Genomic DNA, 15981 nt, shown 5'->3' on the forward strand with positions numbered 1-15981 from the left:
AGTGGTCCTCTGGATTGGTTGCTCCTCTGTATTCCTCAATCGACAAGGGTCAGAAATGAGCAGGCAGTTGATCATCAAGGATTTCTTAGGAAAATGACATGTTTACCTGCTCGGGAGAATCGTTTACCCTTGGTGCTTTGCCTTTACAAATGTCCCGGGTGGGCACATTTTTAAAAGATGATCCTTGCGTCCTCTCCACTTGGCCCATGTCCTCAAGGAGCATTCGGAACAGCGCCCTATGATATGCAATCGGTGAAGGCAACACCGGTGGCAGGCTGATCGGCGAAATAGGTACTTAAGGAAAGGTAGTCGGAGGAGGCTGAGTCAGTTGGAACCCGGTCGGGACCTCCACTCGAGTTCCATATTCAGTAGAGCCGTCAATTTGGGTTGGGCCCGTCGGGTTGGCCCGCCCCGCCAAACAATTTAAGCGGATTGGGTTAGAATTTTATCTACCCAAGTCCGCCGTGGGCTGACCCGCCTAGGCCCGTGACCCGCGCGGGTCTGCCCGCTCGGGCTTGGGTTGGCCCGCGGGTTGAAAAACACATGTAAGATAAGTTTTAGGCCAATTTATTATCTTTCTTTGTTATAATTTTGAAATAAAAATAGTACTTTTCATCCAACATAAGTACTCGTTTGTGTTCATTTATATTTAAAATACATGTTTATGTATACATTTAATTGTAGAAAACTTTTTCGAAGTAAAATCTTAAAGATATGAAATATTTTTTAAAAAATTTTTGATGGGCCCGCGGGTTGGCTCGCCAAACCCGCAACCCGCCTTAGAATGGGTTGGGTTGGAAATTTCCTAACCCGCCAAGTTGGCGGGTTTGTCCGCCCCGCCCCGTCAAATAGTTAGCCCGCCACGGGCCGACCCGCCCCGTCATGGGTTGGCCCGTCTGACAGCTCTAGTATTCAGCCAGTCGCCCGGTCATCAAGATAGTGGGATTGTTAGGCAAACGTCCCTCGCCTATCGCTTGTTGTTGTTGAACCATTCTAGCTGCTCGGGCATTTATCAATATCTCTAGTTCTTCTTGTGTCAAGGTCACTATGGTGAGTTGTCCAGTCTCATCCATCTTCACATCTCATATGCAGGCGAGATTCCTATAGACGACGCTAAATATGCTCCTGTCTGAAAGCGATAAAGGTGGCTGGTTGGAACGTGGCTCTAAAGTAATTAAACCTTACCACGGTTCAAAATGGACAGTCTAATAGTTCGAAGTTGTTGGTTCGACAGTTCTTGGCAAGTCGACCCTTAACCTTAACCGTCCAAGACAGTTACGGTTTGGAGTTGTCGATTCACTGTTTAAGATTATTATATTAAAAATTTTAAATTTTAAAATTTATTTTAAATAAGGCTTACACTCATTTAAGTTGCTTACGTATCTCCTAAAGGTATAGGGGAATTAAAGCCTACGTAGTTCTTTTACATTTTTACCCTTTTATATTTGAAAGTGACATTGTCACTCACTTCCATTTTCCGTTCCTATTGTATTCATTCCTTCGGTATCAAAATCTTCAACTTTGTCATTTGAAAGATGCATTCCTTGGATTATTTTCTTGGCTTTGGTCCAATCATCCAGTAATGTTTGGGCTTCCAATAAGTCAGGAGACAAAGTTGATCACCGTTCGCCGACACTGAACGTCTGCTCTACAACAATAGTTGACATTGGAAAAGTTAAAATTTATCTGGTGATCACGAAGAGGATAAGAAAGCTTTGAGCCTTCTGTAACCACCACTTTAAGATATCAAAATTTTCGCTATCTGCTTCATTAAAATCAAAAGAAGACATAAAATAATTCTCAAGTTTCTATGTGGAACTTGAGGATCCTCATGGCCATTTCATCCATTCTTTTAATAAAAGCTATACTTTTGTAAGTTTTAAATTACTACAAGTAGTTTATTGTATTTCAGAAATATTAGTTTGTATTCTATATTTTGCATAATATTGATTATAAATATCATATAAATAAATTTTAACATTATATATAATATCAACTGGATTAGAACAAAGAAAAATCTTTAATTGGAATTAAAACATCATAATATAAAGTTAATATTTTTTTGTAGAACTTTTAATTTAAATCTAGGATCTAAAGAAAATACAATTAAATAAATTTTAAGAATAAAATAAAAAAAAATCCCATTTAGTTTTCATAGCTAATATACAAGAAGATAAAAATTCATTATTAATATGTTCATTTAAAACTAATACTATATTAAAAAAATTTAAAACTAATTGAGCAGTGGGATAATAAACACCGAAAAGTTATTTGGTTGCATCATTAAATACTTTTAAAATTTTACAAATATTACTATAAATATTCTATTGTTGTGAAAATAAATATATATTAATATTAATATTTTGTGCAAAGAATGAACATAATAATTCTTTATATTGAAATGAATCTTGTAATAGTTAGTATGTTGAATTCCAACATGTTAGTATATCACGTGGAAATTTTTTAGATCTCATTTCATTAGTTTTATAAAACCTGCCCCATTGTTTCATTATTGATAGATGTGACCCTAAATAAGAAATTGTAATTATAATTAGTTTAATATAATTTTCTAAAATTTTTAATCCTTCTTAAACATATAAATTTAAAAAATGACATACACAATGAATATAAAAAAATAAACCAACAATAATAGGTTGACAAACAAATTTTAAATCATCTATACAAGCAGTATTAGAGCTAGCATTATCTAATGATATTGAAAATATTTTATGAGTTAATCCATATTCTTCTAAAATTAAACATAATAATTGTGCAATGTTATGAATATTATGTGATTCATCAAAAACTCTATAAGCTAACAATCTTTTTGGGAGGTTCCAAGAGTTATCGATCAATGGCAAGTCACGCCTATATACGAATGTATTTGCCAATGATCACTCCAAACATTGGAACATAAAGAAACTTTATTATCTAATTTACTAAATTCATCAATTAATTTTTTTTTCTTTTTTACTAATTTTTTTAATTGTATAAATTAACATAGTCCTAGAAACATGTTTAGCACATATATTAAAAGATTCTTTACAAAAATCTTCAAATGTACATTTAGATCTAAAACTAAAAGAAAGATGTTCTACAGAAAAAAATTTAGCTAATGATTCTCTTAATTTATTATCCGAATATAAAAATAACAGAATCAGTACTACCAATAGTTGAAAAAAAAATTCTAGATAATTATGTTTGAGAATAGTCGAGTCCATATTTCGTCGGGTGCTTCATTTCTACATATTGTTTCAACAATCCATAGCCACCATAGACTTGAAATTTATAGGAAACATTGCAGTGTTTATATTTTGCACACAATTCTCCAGACGGAAGAGTGGCATTCTTAAAATATTTAGTAAAAATAGAAGACTTTAGAGGAAGAATTTCCTAAACCTTATAAATAATTACATCAGTACTTCCTTATGTTTCGGATGTCGGATTCAGAAAGTGCTTGGTCTCATCATTGGTGGATTGAATGTTGGGGTCCTCACACGGATTCACTATTTCCTTTTCCTTTTGAGCTCCAGATAATACACCTCCATAATATCTTTCTATTATAATTGAAAATTAGAAACAAAAGTGCATAGAAATGGAGAGGAAAACATATAGAGAATGCAAAATTGAGATTAAGAGTAGAGAAGTGTGTGGAAATGATGAAATAAACTTTCTATTTATAAAGTTTAGATAGTAACAGACACTAAATTATAGTCATTGATAAAACCGACCAAATAATCTTAACCATTGAAAAAATACCAAAAAAAATCCCTCCCCCCTAATGGCTAAGAACTGTCGATTAAACGACTTGGAACCGCCGGTTCCAACGAGCAAAAAAGAAATTGGGGTGAACCGGCGGGCCATCGGTTTTTGACCCTAGAGTCGGAACCTGCCCGACATCTTGCTAGGCCAGTTTCGGTTTGGCTCGGCGAACCTGGTCAACGGGCAACCGACCCATTGACCTGATTACGAGCCCGGGCTAGGTCCAGGCCGTACCGGGTGGGGGGTCGGGTCTACTTTGAAGTTGACCAAACATAGACTCCTTGTTATCCTGCGTGTCAAAGATAGCATTAGCGATCAAGTCAGGGAAGGGGCTCCCGACGTTGGCCTTCGATGCTCAAGTCAATGATCGACTTTTAGGAGAGGAACAATGAAACGAATAGTTGTAACGAGTGTGTAAAATTATGTAGCATCGTGTACCTTTGCCTATGAATGAAGACCCCCTTTTATAATGTCACTGTTGTATCTATGTATGAATTTTGAAGCACTTTCAAAAAAGGACAGGTCATATATAGTGACTCTAACACTTTTCTTAAAATTAGTCTGCAAATCTCTGTGATTTGATAGGCTGTAAGTTTTGAAAGTGTGATTTACCTGCAGAATATTCTCTGTCCTCCGTGGCATAAAATGCCTAAAAAGCATATTAATTAGTTGGGTTGCGGGGTTCGTAATAGACTACTTTGAACAATCAATCAATTACTCATATAATCCGACCGACCCTTACTTCCGAGAGGTACCCTGTGAATGTTTATGAATGTAGTCGGAGACTCAGCTTCTTTATTTGAACTACAAGCAACCAAGTGTCTAGCATGTCTGATTGGCTAGAGCACTCGTTCGAGGTAATTGATACTTGACTTCATGCTTCATCGTTGTTTATGAAATGGGGCTTCAAGGCTCGATCGGTTGAAGGACCCGATCCGACGAGCCCCTGGCTTAATACTCCATCCGTGCACAAGATTAGAACTCAAGGCTCGGCTAACCCGGAGTTCTGTCAGGCATTCTCTTATTTCGAATGATATTGACCATCTTTTAACTTTAACTCTCATATCAACCGATCTTCTAAACTTTAACCCATCCTAAAAGGGCTCATCTTAAATATCGTATCAATAGTATTCAAAATTTATGATTTAGAGTTTTAGTGTAATAATCATCTAGTAGCTTTTATAACTACGTTATAATTATTTAAAAGTAATTCTGACCCTAAAATAATTATTTAAATCATCAAAATGATATATTTTTTAAAAAAATTAAAAGAATGATATTTTATCTCAAGTATGTCACTTACTTTTAGGACTATTAAACCAGTTATGATTAACTGTTAAAATATTATTTCTTACTTCCATTGCTATTACAATAGTTTACAACATTATTGTATTATTTTACTTCTAGTGCAAATAATTTTGATAAAATTTAAATAGTTATTATCAAGTTTACTTATAAGTTAGTAAAGAATATTTTTATAAATTAAGTAGCTTCTATAAGTGCCTAGCAATTATAACTATTATAATTGTTTTAAAATAATTTTAATCATAATTTGATGAAGTTTAAGTGATTTTAATAAAATTTAAATAATTTTAATCAAGTGAATGAATAATAGTGATTTATGTATAATAACTTTGATTATAATAAAATAATTGATTTACAAAATATTGGAATAAGAGTTATTTTAAGTATAAAATATCTAATGTGAAGTGTGTTTTTTTTTTTTTTTTGAAAACTTGCATTTTTACCAAATACTTTTTAGTTTATTTCATTTATCATTAATTTAAATATTTTTTAAATAAAAAAAATATTTTAGAATATTCCAAGACATTCTATACCATTTATGGTGATTTTAAAATTGTAAAAGGAATTTATTTAGTAATGATTGATTGGGCACTAACAAATATTGTAGCCTTAAATAGCAATGATCTAGGAAGGAAATTTTGAAATTACGGACTTCGTAATTAATTATACTGTATATATAAACATTACCAAAACAGGTATTAATTCATAAAAGGTAATAAAAGATTTGATAAATCTCAAAATTCGGCCGAGAATTATTATTTTTTCCTCGCGTGGTAAAATTAGTATTTTTAGGAATGAGACGATGCGAAAGATACGATTTTGACGAGCCTCATAAAGAAACTGAGCTGGTCCTGCTGTTCTTATCGCCATCACAAAATTAACAATTATAAAATCCGGAGGAGGAGGAGGAGGAGGAGGAGGATTTGAAGCAGAGATCGGGAGAGAGTTGAAACCTCGTTCGCGATAGATCTCGCTTGGATTCCTAGCTCTTGCCCCGGATCGAGGTATATTCTGCAATCTAATGCTGGATTCGGGTGGAGCCGCTGCGGCGGCGCCGGCGGAGTTCCCAGCTGGCCTCCGGGTGCTCCTCGTCGACGACGACCCCACCTGCCTCATGATCCTCGACCGGATGCTCCGCAAGTGCCTCTACCACGGTACTTTCTTCCGACCCCGCGTTGCGAAAGATTGCTTCTTTTTTTTAGGTTTGGGGGCGGGGCTTATTCGTTAGGGCATCGGCTGTTGTTCTTGGGCAGTGACGACTTGCTCCCGGGCGGCGGCGGCGCTTAAAATTCTACGCGAGAGGAAGGGGTGCTTCGATTTGGTACTCTCCGATGTTTACATGCCCGACATGGACGGGTTCAAGTTGCTGGAGCACATCGGGCTGGAGATGGATCTCCCTGTCATCAGTAAGCAATTTCTTCTCTCCTGATTCTTCTAATGTTCGATTTCAGTTCCGAGGCCATCTTTCCAATGTTACGATTGCCCCGTAACCAATTTCTTCTCCCTCGTTTCATCTCTACGTTGGATTTCAGTTCAAAAACCCTTTTTCTGCAACAATTCTGATTTCCACCTTTTTACTTGTTCTTCAAGTAATCTTTGAGTTAATTCCAGTTCAAAAACTACTTTTTTCCCCCTTCTGTTCTTAGGTTCGGCTTTGGTTGGAAGAGTTTTAATTTGATTTGATTCATTGTATCTGTTGCTGCGCAGTGATGTCTTCGGATGACCATAAAGATGTTGTCATGAAAGGTGTCACCCATGGTGCATGTGACTATATCATAAAGCCGGTTAGGATGGAGTCGTTGAAGAATATATGGCAGCATGTGGTGAGGAAAAAGAGAAATGGATCGAAGGAGTTGGAAAACTCGGGGAGCCTCGAGGATAATGATAGGCAGAGAGGGGGTGTGGATGAGGGAGACAATGCTTCCTCTGCGTGCGCAGGGAGTTGGAAGAGTGTGAAGAGGAAAAAGGAAGAAGTGAAGGATGATGATGAGGATGACGACGAGGAGGAGGCGTTGGAAGAGCATGAAGACCCTTCGCATTCCAAGAAACCCAGGGTTGTGTGGTCTGTTGATCTCCACCAAAAATTTGTGAATGCTGTCAATCAATTGGGCGTCGACAGTAAGTTCCTCCTCACATTGCTCAAGTTGGTTGGTATACACTTCTTTAGTGGTGTGGTTTGTTGATTTTGAATTTTGTATGGAAATTGGTTTTAGACAAGTGCAAATAGCAAACGTTTCAAAACTTATTGATGTTGATTCGTAATTGATGTGCCAATTGATCCATTATCATTTGTCATTGTGAATACTACCACTGGAATCTCCATTTACTTATTGTCTCACTACTACGTATGCTTTCTCTCCCTGCAGAAGCTGTGCCGAAGAAAATCCTTGAGTTGATGAGTGTGGTCGGACTTACTAGGGAAAATGTTGCAAGTCACTTGCAGGTATCTCTGCGCATCGTTTTGAACTTTATCCAGTTGCTCTTAAACTCTCTTATTGTTACCATTACCATGAATAGCAACTCTTCTTATCGTCAGGTGTTGCAAATTGTAGGAAGAAATGGAGTCGATTGAGTAAATGATTGACTTACTCGTTGAAATCTAAAAGTTATCTTAATTTTCAGGGTTAATTAAAGCCAATCAGCTTAGACTTTTCCTAGAAGACCACCATAGTTTCTTGAATCCAAGAAAGTTAACTAGTCACATATTCTTGATTTAGCTACATAACTAGAATCTTACTTAAATTAAAACAAAAATTGGTCATCTCAATTGTATGTTGCCAAGTCGTGTGCTTCTGCCTTGTTTTTACAATCTAATAGTAATTGGATGCTCCTGAACCGAGCTTTTGAGAGGAGGAACTCTGAATCATTAGACAACTCTTTTGTCGTATGAATTTGGTATTCATAAGATGCAAACTCATGCTACATCTGTTGTTAACTCCATCAAGACTTTGCTTAATTAAGCATCATCTTAAAGCTGTAGTATACTCTTTTCCATTGCATCAAATAATTCAGAGTTCTTCTTCTATACCAACAAATATAGGTAGACAATTCAGAGTGAATTAAAAGGGGCCTGTGCATGCAAGAATAGATTCTGAAGTTATAGCCCTGTTGCAATTTTTTCTTGAGTTCAGCTTTTTTATACAGATAAGTTTTTCAGAGACGAAATAATCTGATGATTCCTGCACTTTCTAGTTTATTTTATTATTTGCTTGATGTTTTTATCATTTTCTCTGTATGCTGCTTCTCTAAACCGTGTCCTTTTTGTACATGAATAGAAATATCGCCTGTATTTGAGGAGAGTGAGTATGCCGCAACATCAGGGAAGACTGGATTCACATTTTGCAAGCGGCCACGATGCGTCGTATGATCCAGTGAGTTTGATTGACGGATTCGATGTTCCAGGGCTCGCTGTTGTTTCTCAGATTCCACCACAAGGACGAGCAGCAATACATCCAGGACCGAGAAGTAACATGAATGTCGGCATCAGTGCATCATCTGTCAATCAATTCGGTCTCATTGCCTCTGGTATACAAATTGCAAATGCATCCAACATGGTTTCCTCATCGGCGCAGCAAATGAACAACAAACGGATGAGCAATCCCCAAACACCTTCTAACAACATTCAATTAAGTCAATTTGGGCAGACACCCTCAGCTGTTCAACCATATGGAAGCATGAATCTACAGTTTGGCAAAGGAATGCCAAACTTTCTTACATCTTCATCACAACCATCGAGCTTCTCATTACCCGGCGGCACAATGAGCGGACAAATGAATGTGTCTTTAACCATGCATCAGGCTCAGCATTTGCATCAATTTTCTCTCTCTCAGCAAAGGAGCAATATCAATATCCCACATTCGAGCGGACAAGTATTGAACAACAATGCAAGTCATAGTTCTAGACTCTCGTCTGCCTTGACACTGCAAACCTCTTCAAATGAGAGTTCAAATCATATTTTAGGACAGCTCCGTGTTAGTACGAGCATCACGTCCTTGCCTGCCAACTACATTAAGTCGCCATTTAGTGCATCTCGTCGCGACCTTTATGTCGATGGACAGAGCAGCTTTGTGAATGGATTATCTGGAAGTTCCTATCCTTCTGCAAGTGGTGTTGGAGTTTCACAACAGACGGCAAGTTTCCAATCGTTCAGTAGCAATCACGACCTGAAAGGAAAATTTGACAATGTGACTGCTTTCAACACCATCAGTGAACATCAAAACAAGGGCCATGAGTGGAAGCTGCAAAGAGTTAATCTTCCATACCAAACAGGCCATATCTTTGGCCTCGAGCAAAGCAATCTACTGTCTCATTCTTCGCTAATGAGCCATCACAATTCAGCTGCTACTGCGACTAATAGGGATAACAACACCGGTGCTACAGTTAAAGACAAAATAACATCTCTAACAAATGATATCAATGTCGAGAAAAGAACAAGTGTTGCGCAGCACAGAAACGTATATATTGATGATAACTCAGTCAGATTAAATTATGGAGTCAGTCCAGACATGAGTTACCAAGATGTGTATCTCGATGATATGCAAAATGAACTCATGAGTGTCGTTGCAAAACAGGTTACTTTCGAATATTTCTATGATGATTATCTTGCATAACTCTTTAGCAATGAAACAATGCATGCCATTTAGATTAGAAGAATTTTGAATCTTGTTGTTTTTGCGATCTCGTTGCATTTATCACAAGAACTTTTCTTTTTCATGCAGGATCCATCCTGATCATGAAAGGAGTATACTTTACGAGACACAAATCCTCTTTTTTCTAGAGCAATGTATGTGTTGATCTATTCCCTTCACCCACACTGAATTTAAACTATTTTTGAATCTGTGAATATAGAAAAGCAATAAACTTTTAGAATTATTTTGCAGCGGCGACATGGAACTGGAAATGATGTTCTTAAGCTTAACTTCTCAGTGGAGTCGATGGAGTTCCAATTCCACCAACAAATACGAAACTCTCAAAGCGGATTCAAATTGTTACACAAAGCCAATAAGTTCTGGTTTCAAAAAAAAAAAAAAAAAAAAAGAAGAAAGATTTCAGGATCATCTATTCTGCAAATCTATCCACAGAGTGGTCTCATTTGTACAGATATGAACTTAATTTGCATAGTTTCGATTTTGTATCATTTTTAGCATATTCTAACAAGCTACTTTCTCATTTATGGAGCTTGGCTTTATGATTCTCCAAAGTCTCTTGCCTTGAAGGAAGAAACTTCTTCTTTTTTAGTTCCAATACTTGTGTACAGATCTCGTTTCATGGTCAAGAATATAGTTGTGATTGTGTTTTGATACATTTTGTGTTCGACTCTTTAACTTTCTTCCATTTCTGCAATGCCATGTTTCTAATGAATTTATCTCAAATCTTGGACTGGAGTTGAGATACAGTTTCATAGAGTGAAGAAGAAGTCTACCTAACTTGATACTATTTGCAATCGAGGGCTTTGAGGGAAATTTTATTTTGGACCAAAGTTTTTGAGTTCAAACAGAAGTGCATAACTTTTTGCAAGTTTATCACACACAAGAAGATATAAATTACAAACCACTAAGAAAAGCAGTAGCATAATATCTCACCTGGAAAGAAAGAAGATGATAATGGAGACATGATGTGGAGAAGAGAGCAGCGAGAGTCAAAAATTTACAGCCTGCTCTTCTTGACCGGTCCCATGGCTTTCGCCTTTGTCCTCAGTTCGTGCTTCTTGATCTTCCCGGTGGCTGTCTTCGGCAGCTGCCCGAAGACGACAGACTTGGGGACCCAATAGGCCGGCATTTTTTGACGGCAGAACTTGATGATGTCCTCTGCCAATGCCTGCTCATTCGATGAGTCAGTGCCGTTCTTCAAGGTTACAAATGCACAAGGGGACTCCCCCCACTGTTCATCCGGTCGAGCCACCACTGAGACCTCGAGTATCGCAGGGTGCATGTACAAAAGACTCTCCACCTCTAAGCTACTAATGTTCTCGCCCCCGGAGATGATGATGTCCTTCGCGCGGTCCTTGACTTCTATGTATCCGTCTGGATGCTTCACGCCTATGTCACCGGAATGGTACCAACCATTGGCGAAGGCCTCAGCATTTGCCTTTGGGTTCTTCAAGTATCCCTTCATGACAACATTCCCTCGCATGACAATTTCACCGAGGGTGGTGCCATCTGCAGGGACCGGCGCCATGGTTTTCAAATTCACCACATCAAGGCCTTCCAAGCCGACATAGCGGACGCCTTGGCGGGAGTGGACACGCGCCCTTTCATCAAGTGGAAGCTGGTCCCACTCAGGCTTCCATGCACAGACAACTGACGGGCCAAAGGTCTCTGACAAGCCATACGTGTGAGTAACTCGGAAGCCAAGTTTGGTCATATCTGCGAGGACTGATGGTGGCGGAGCAGCACCAGCAGTATTGACATTAACCGTACGAGGGAGAGGCAAAATAGTGTCGCTTGGAGGTGCATTGACAAGCGAGTTTAAGACAACCGGGGCAGCACAGAAGTGGGTGACACCTAGATTGGCTATTGCCGAATACACAGCCTTGGCCGTCACCTACAAAAAAAGCAACAGCAAGCTGAAGTTCTAAAAATAGAGTAGCTAAGGCACACTTGGCTGAAATATTGAATTGATAATATGCGGCGCGAGGTGAAGAAGATGGCGAATGTACCTGACGCAGGCATATGCTCGTCCCACAAAGAGCAGCCAAGGTCCAAGGATAACACCATCCGTTGCAGTGAAACATCGGCAAAGTCCACAAGTAGATGGCTCCTTCAGTCATGTTCCATATCAAAGCACAGCTGAGAGCCATTAGATAAGCGCCACGGTGATGCAGTACCACTCCCTTAGGACTCGATGTTGTCCCAGAAGTGTAGCCCAGTGCAATGCTATGCCACTCATCCTTCGGAGGCTTCCAGGCAAATTCAGGGTCACCGGACTCCAGAAATCTTTCATACTCGATTGCGCCTTTTCCTACAGCGTATTTGAGAGAGCCAGGATCACAGGTTTCATCGCCGACAACGATAAGCAAAGGAGGCTTGAAAGCTGCTCTCTTTTCCTCAGCTAAAATCTTGAGAGCTTCCTCAGCTAGTTTGAAGAACTCTTGGTCCACTATAAGAACAGTTGCGGAAGAATGGCCTAGCAAAAATGCGATAGTAGCAGCGTTTAGCCTAATGTTCACAGTGTTGAGGACTGCTCCGGCCATTGGAATGCCAAAATGAGCTTCGTAGATAGCCGGAATGTTGGGTGCAATTACAGCTACCTGAGAATGTAACCAGTGAAGAGTTCACTATCTAAAGAGGAGAATTATAGAGTTAAAATGAGATCAGATTAATGAATAGATCAGAAAAACTACTTTTTAACTACACTACATCCAGTTAGATCTTTCATATAACTACATATCTTATTTGGCTAAATTGTCACTACAGCCGTCAGCTTTTCATTGAGCTCCCTAAAAAGTACTCTATACAAAGTTGAGGAACACTGCTTAAGAAACTTCTATCTGGTACCAGAATCTATCCTTAGAACTAAATAAGATGTTTTTCCTTCCTGTAAAGCACATGCAAGAAATTCTTTAATCTTTCTAAGAGGAATCACAGCAGTACAAATCCAACAAATAATAGTTTGTGGTTGATTGAGCAATCTCAAAATCATCTATTTCTCCCAGATATTGCATTGTTATGTTAAAATTGAGTAATTGTTCAAGTTATTAGAAGAGGGGACTATTTTCACACTAAGATTACAGATAACGCAGACTACTTAGTAGGTCAAGCTTGAATCATGAACCAAGATAAGTATAATCAGTGAGCAAAACTAGAAAAGTACCCAGAGAAAAACAAGAAAAAATTAGAGAACCATCAGATGGAAGGTTTGGAACAAATGATCTAAGTTGTGATACCAGCAAGAGGGTGGATTTGAACTATCAACTACAATATCATGTTAGATTTGATTGCTGGACAATGGTTATGGAAGCAAAGTTGTTATAAAAGAGACTAGTTTAGATAGTTATCATCACACATGCCGCGACCTAATCAGATATTTTAGATTAAATTGAATTTCCTCAAGAAAATCACATTAGGAGAGTGTTTACTTGATGGAACAAGTGACAGTGGTGCCACAACTACCACCTTCCTAACTTAGGATGGAGGAGAGGGTATAGATGGAATTTCTCATTCCCTCAACCTGCTTCATTCAAGATTCCATGTAAACATGATTGATCTCTTCCCTCCCTTCCTCTCCCTTTCCTTTCTCTTCAATCTTGACCCCTTCATCTAAATAAAACTTAAAGCTCAATGAGATGAACTGAGAAAAGAAAGCATACCAAAAACAAGCAGGTTCAATTGTCCAGCTTAAACTTGCTTACTTATGTACAACTGATCGCTTTATATACAATCCCATCTGTCACTGTGACATTCTCATCTATATTGCATTAACTGTTTGCATGTGTATTTCCTAATAACCAATATTTCAATTCATAAAGTATGATGGTTATGTTAGAGCCTTATAAAACTTTTCTTTTCTCCTTTTTGTACACGGAGCATCAATCCCAGAAGCTCGTCAACCACTCATTTTGTTTCTATCAGTAATATCTTCATCAATATCCATTTTTTATTGAGTACTATATCTAATCTCTTACTCGGAGATTTCATACTACTCCACCTTAACTATTTCATCAATTATTTTCTTTTTACTGAAATTATATTTAACATATTCAATATTTGATTTTACATGTCTTGAGACTTTTAGTTTCTAAAATTTTTCAATACAATTGAAGCCTTTTAACCTAACTTATCAAATAGAAATACTAGACACCAAGAAGGTTTGTTTTAACGTAATTATTTTGAGAAATTTTAGTTTCCAAGTGCTACAACAGTTCAGAGCAAAGGTCAACTCATCTTTTATTTGAGTTCTGCCTGAAGTTGAGGTTGCAAAACCAAGGCTTTACCCTCCAAAAAATATTATATTTCAACCTTAAGGCATAAGACATATGTAACAGTTTAAATAAAAGAGAAATACCCCGCCACTTGCATCAGATAAACCTAAGTCCTTATCCATAAAAGGGGATTTTATCAACTGATGCTATACAAGGCATTTTGACGATATTGGAACTTTGGGAGGGACTATGCAAAAGGAATTAAGTCAAAGGGTGTTTTGCATAAATGAGTAAAGTTCTGAAGCAGTTTGAGAATATTGAAATGCCTGACATTTCAAGATATAAGAACTGAAGCAATCATCAAAACATATGTATGTTTGTTTGGTTTTTTACTTTCAACCTTCAATTTGCAAAACCTGATATCTCATTATCTAACAAAAACAAGGGTGGGAGACATGCCTGGATTGATTGAACAAAACCCAACCACTGGATCCCAAAACACAACAAGAGAAAAAAAACAGCAAAACAGGGAAAAGCCCCAGAACCTTACTAAATGTTAAGTGCATGTAGCACGCATAGTAGACAGATGCAGAGATAATAAATGATATAAACAAACTTCATTCAGAACCAGCTCATAACATAACTCCACAACAGTAATACAAAAGGTCAGATAAAAAAAATCAAAGGGATCCGGACTTTTTCCATCTATGACCTGTCAAAGCTACCCTTATCCTTGTCAATGATACTAATTTAATATCATAAATTTATAGACAGAAATTTGTCAAATGGGTAATTCAAAACTTATGACCTGTTGAACGACAAAGATTAAGCGAGTGTAATAATATGACTATGTATACGCCAAAACATAAGTATACAAAGAAGCATTGTTCTGTCCTAAAAGTTTCTGGTGGAAACTAGAATTGCTAAAAATAAAATAAAATAACATGTATCTAAATTCATCCTGACCAATATAAACTACGTCCATAAGTATCCGATCCCGTATCTAATCTTGAAAGGATCCTCTGAAAGATAATAAGCAGGGGACAAAAATAGACGAGTTTAAAGATTTCAAAAACTAAAGCGTAGAAAAATTGGGAGAATGAATAAAATACATGAATCATTCACTACCCAACACGAAGACTAAAGTAGTTAGCTCCAAAGCTTACAATTTTTTTTTTTTAAATTAGGTTTTGTCGGGATAAAATCCAATCCGCAAGTAGTCGGATGAGTAATTGAAGGAGTGGACGGGCAGCAAAGGTCCCAGATTGTAAAGAATCAATCAAGACGGATCGTAAAAATATGAATGAGATTAAAATTAGAAATCAACGGTTAACCCAAATCACAATAAATCAAGTGACCATTGACCAATAGGAAAAACAAGACCATAAAAAATCAGGAGAACGGATAATTCATCGAGGTAAAATACACGAAACGCTCGGTACCAAACATGAAGAAATAGATGATCTAAGGTAACAAGATCCAAAGCTAAAATTTGAATTTTTTTTTTTAAAACAGATTTTATCCGGTCGTCGAATCCCTAAGCAGTCAAAAGGAGTAAGGAAAAACAGTAAACAATGAAGAGAATAACCAATAAATCCGCGCTCATCCCGAATCTTAAGGCACCCTAAACAAAGCGATCGATGAATCGCAGAGAGGGAGAGGAGGGAGGAAGTCACCGTCTTGCCGTGCCCGATCGAGCGGGCGTGCAGGGCGGAGGCGAGGCGGCGGCACCGCCGGTAGGTCTCGGCCCAGGTGAAGCGGCGGGAGCCGTGGACAACGGAGAGGCGGTTCGGGTGGACGAGGGCAGCGCGGTCGAGGAACCAGAGCGGCGTGAGGGCCGTATGGTTGGCGTCGTTCCTGGGAAGGTCGTCGATGTCCGCCTCCGCCATTTCCCCCGCTCTCCTGCTCTCTCTCTCTCTCTCTCTCTCTCTCTCTCTCTCTCGCTACGGCAAAGCTCGTTTGGCGGCGTACCTCATCAGCCGAGGTCGCGCCGCTCGGTGCAGTATTTATAGGCGGAGCCGCGAATACGGAGGAAGGGCACGTGCCGGTGGCGT

At 38.2% G+C, this 15981-nt stretch overlaps 2 protein-coding genes across 2 annotated transcripts; one reads left to right on the plus strand and one right to left on the minus strand.

The window, feature by feature from the left end:
* Positions 1-5905: 5905 nt before the first annotated feature.
* On the plus strand, positions 5906-10369 carry LOC122041566 (two-component response regulator ARR2-like). Its single transcript, XM_042601291.1, has 7 exons — positions 5906-6221; positions 6321-6473; positions 6775-7185; positions 7434-7510; positions 8343-9638; positions 9786-9850; positions 9948-10369. Exons 1-6 carry the CDS (start codon positions 6089-6091, stop codon positions 9795-9797), a joined length of 2082 nt encoding a protein of 693 aa, XP_042457225.1. The 5' UTR covers positions 5906-6088; the 3' UTR covers positions 9798-9850; positions 9948-10369.
* Positions 10370-10547: 178 nt separating this feature from the next.
* Positions 10548-15911, minus strand: LOC122041567 (acetate--CoA ligase CCL3-like). The gene is made up of 3 exons (XM_042601292.1): positions 15604-15911; positions 11726-12316; positions 10548-11610 (listed from the first exon to the last, which is right to left on the minus strand). The coding sequence occupies exons 1-3, from the start codon at positions 15814-15816 to the stop codon at positions 10714-10716; spliced, it is 1701 nt and encodes a 566-aa protein (XP_042457226.1). The 5' UTR covers positions 15817-15911; the 3' UTR covers positions 10548-10713.
* Positions 15912-15981: the final 70 nt, after the last annotated feature.

Source organism: Zingiber officinale, chromosome 2A (assembly GCF_018446385.1).
Source record: "Zingiber officinale cultivar Zhangliang chromosome 2A, Zo_v1.1, whole genome shotgun sequence".
NCBI classification, from domain to species: domain Eukaryota; kingdom Viridiplantae; phylum Streptophyta; class Magnoliopsida; order Zingiberales; family Zingiberaceae; genus Zingiber; species Zingiber officinale.

Excerpts from the sequence above, each read along its gene's own strand:
- LOC122041566 (XM_042601291.1), top strand. The coding sequence starts at position 6,089 with ATGCTGGATTCGGGTGGAGCCGCTGCGGCGGCGCCGGCGGAGTTCCCA. Across the intron at positions 6,222-6,320 it reads CCGCAAGTGCCTCTACCACG|TGACGACTTGCTCCCGGGCG; the intron begins GTACTTTCTTCC and ends GTTCTTGGGCAG. Across the intron at positions 6,474-6,774 it reads GATGGATCTCCCTGTCATCA|TGATGTCTTCGGATGACCAT; the intron begins GTAAGCAATTTC and ends GTTGCTGCGCAG.
- LOC122041567 (XM_042601292.1), bottom strand. The coding sequence starts at position 15,816 with ATGGCGGAGGCGGACATCGACGACCTTCCCAGGAACGACGCCAACCAT. Across the intron at positions 12,317-15,603 it reads CGATCGGGCACGGCAAGACG|GTAGCTGTAATTGCACCCAA; the intron begins GTGACTTCCTCC and ends TTACATTCTCAG. Across the intron at positions 11,611-11,725 it reads CGAGCATATGCCTGCGTCAG|GTGACGGCCAAGGCTGTGTA; the intron begins GTACATTCGCCA and ends CTTTTTTTGTAG.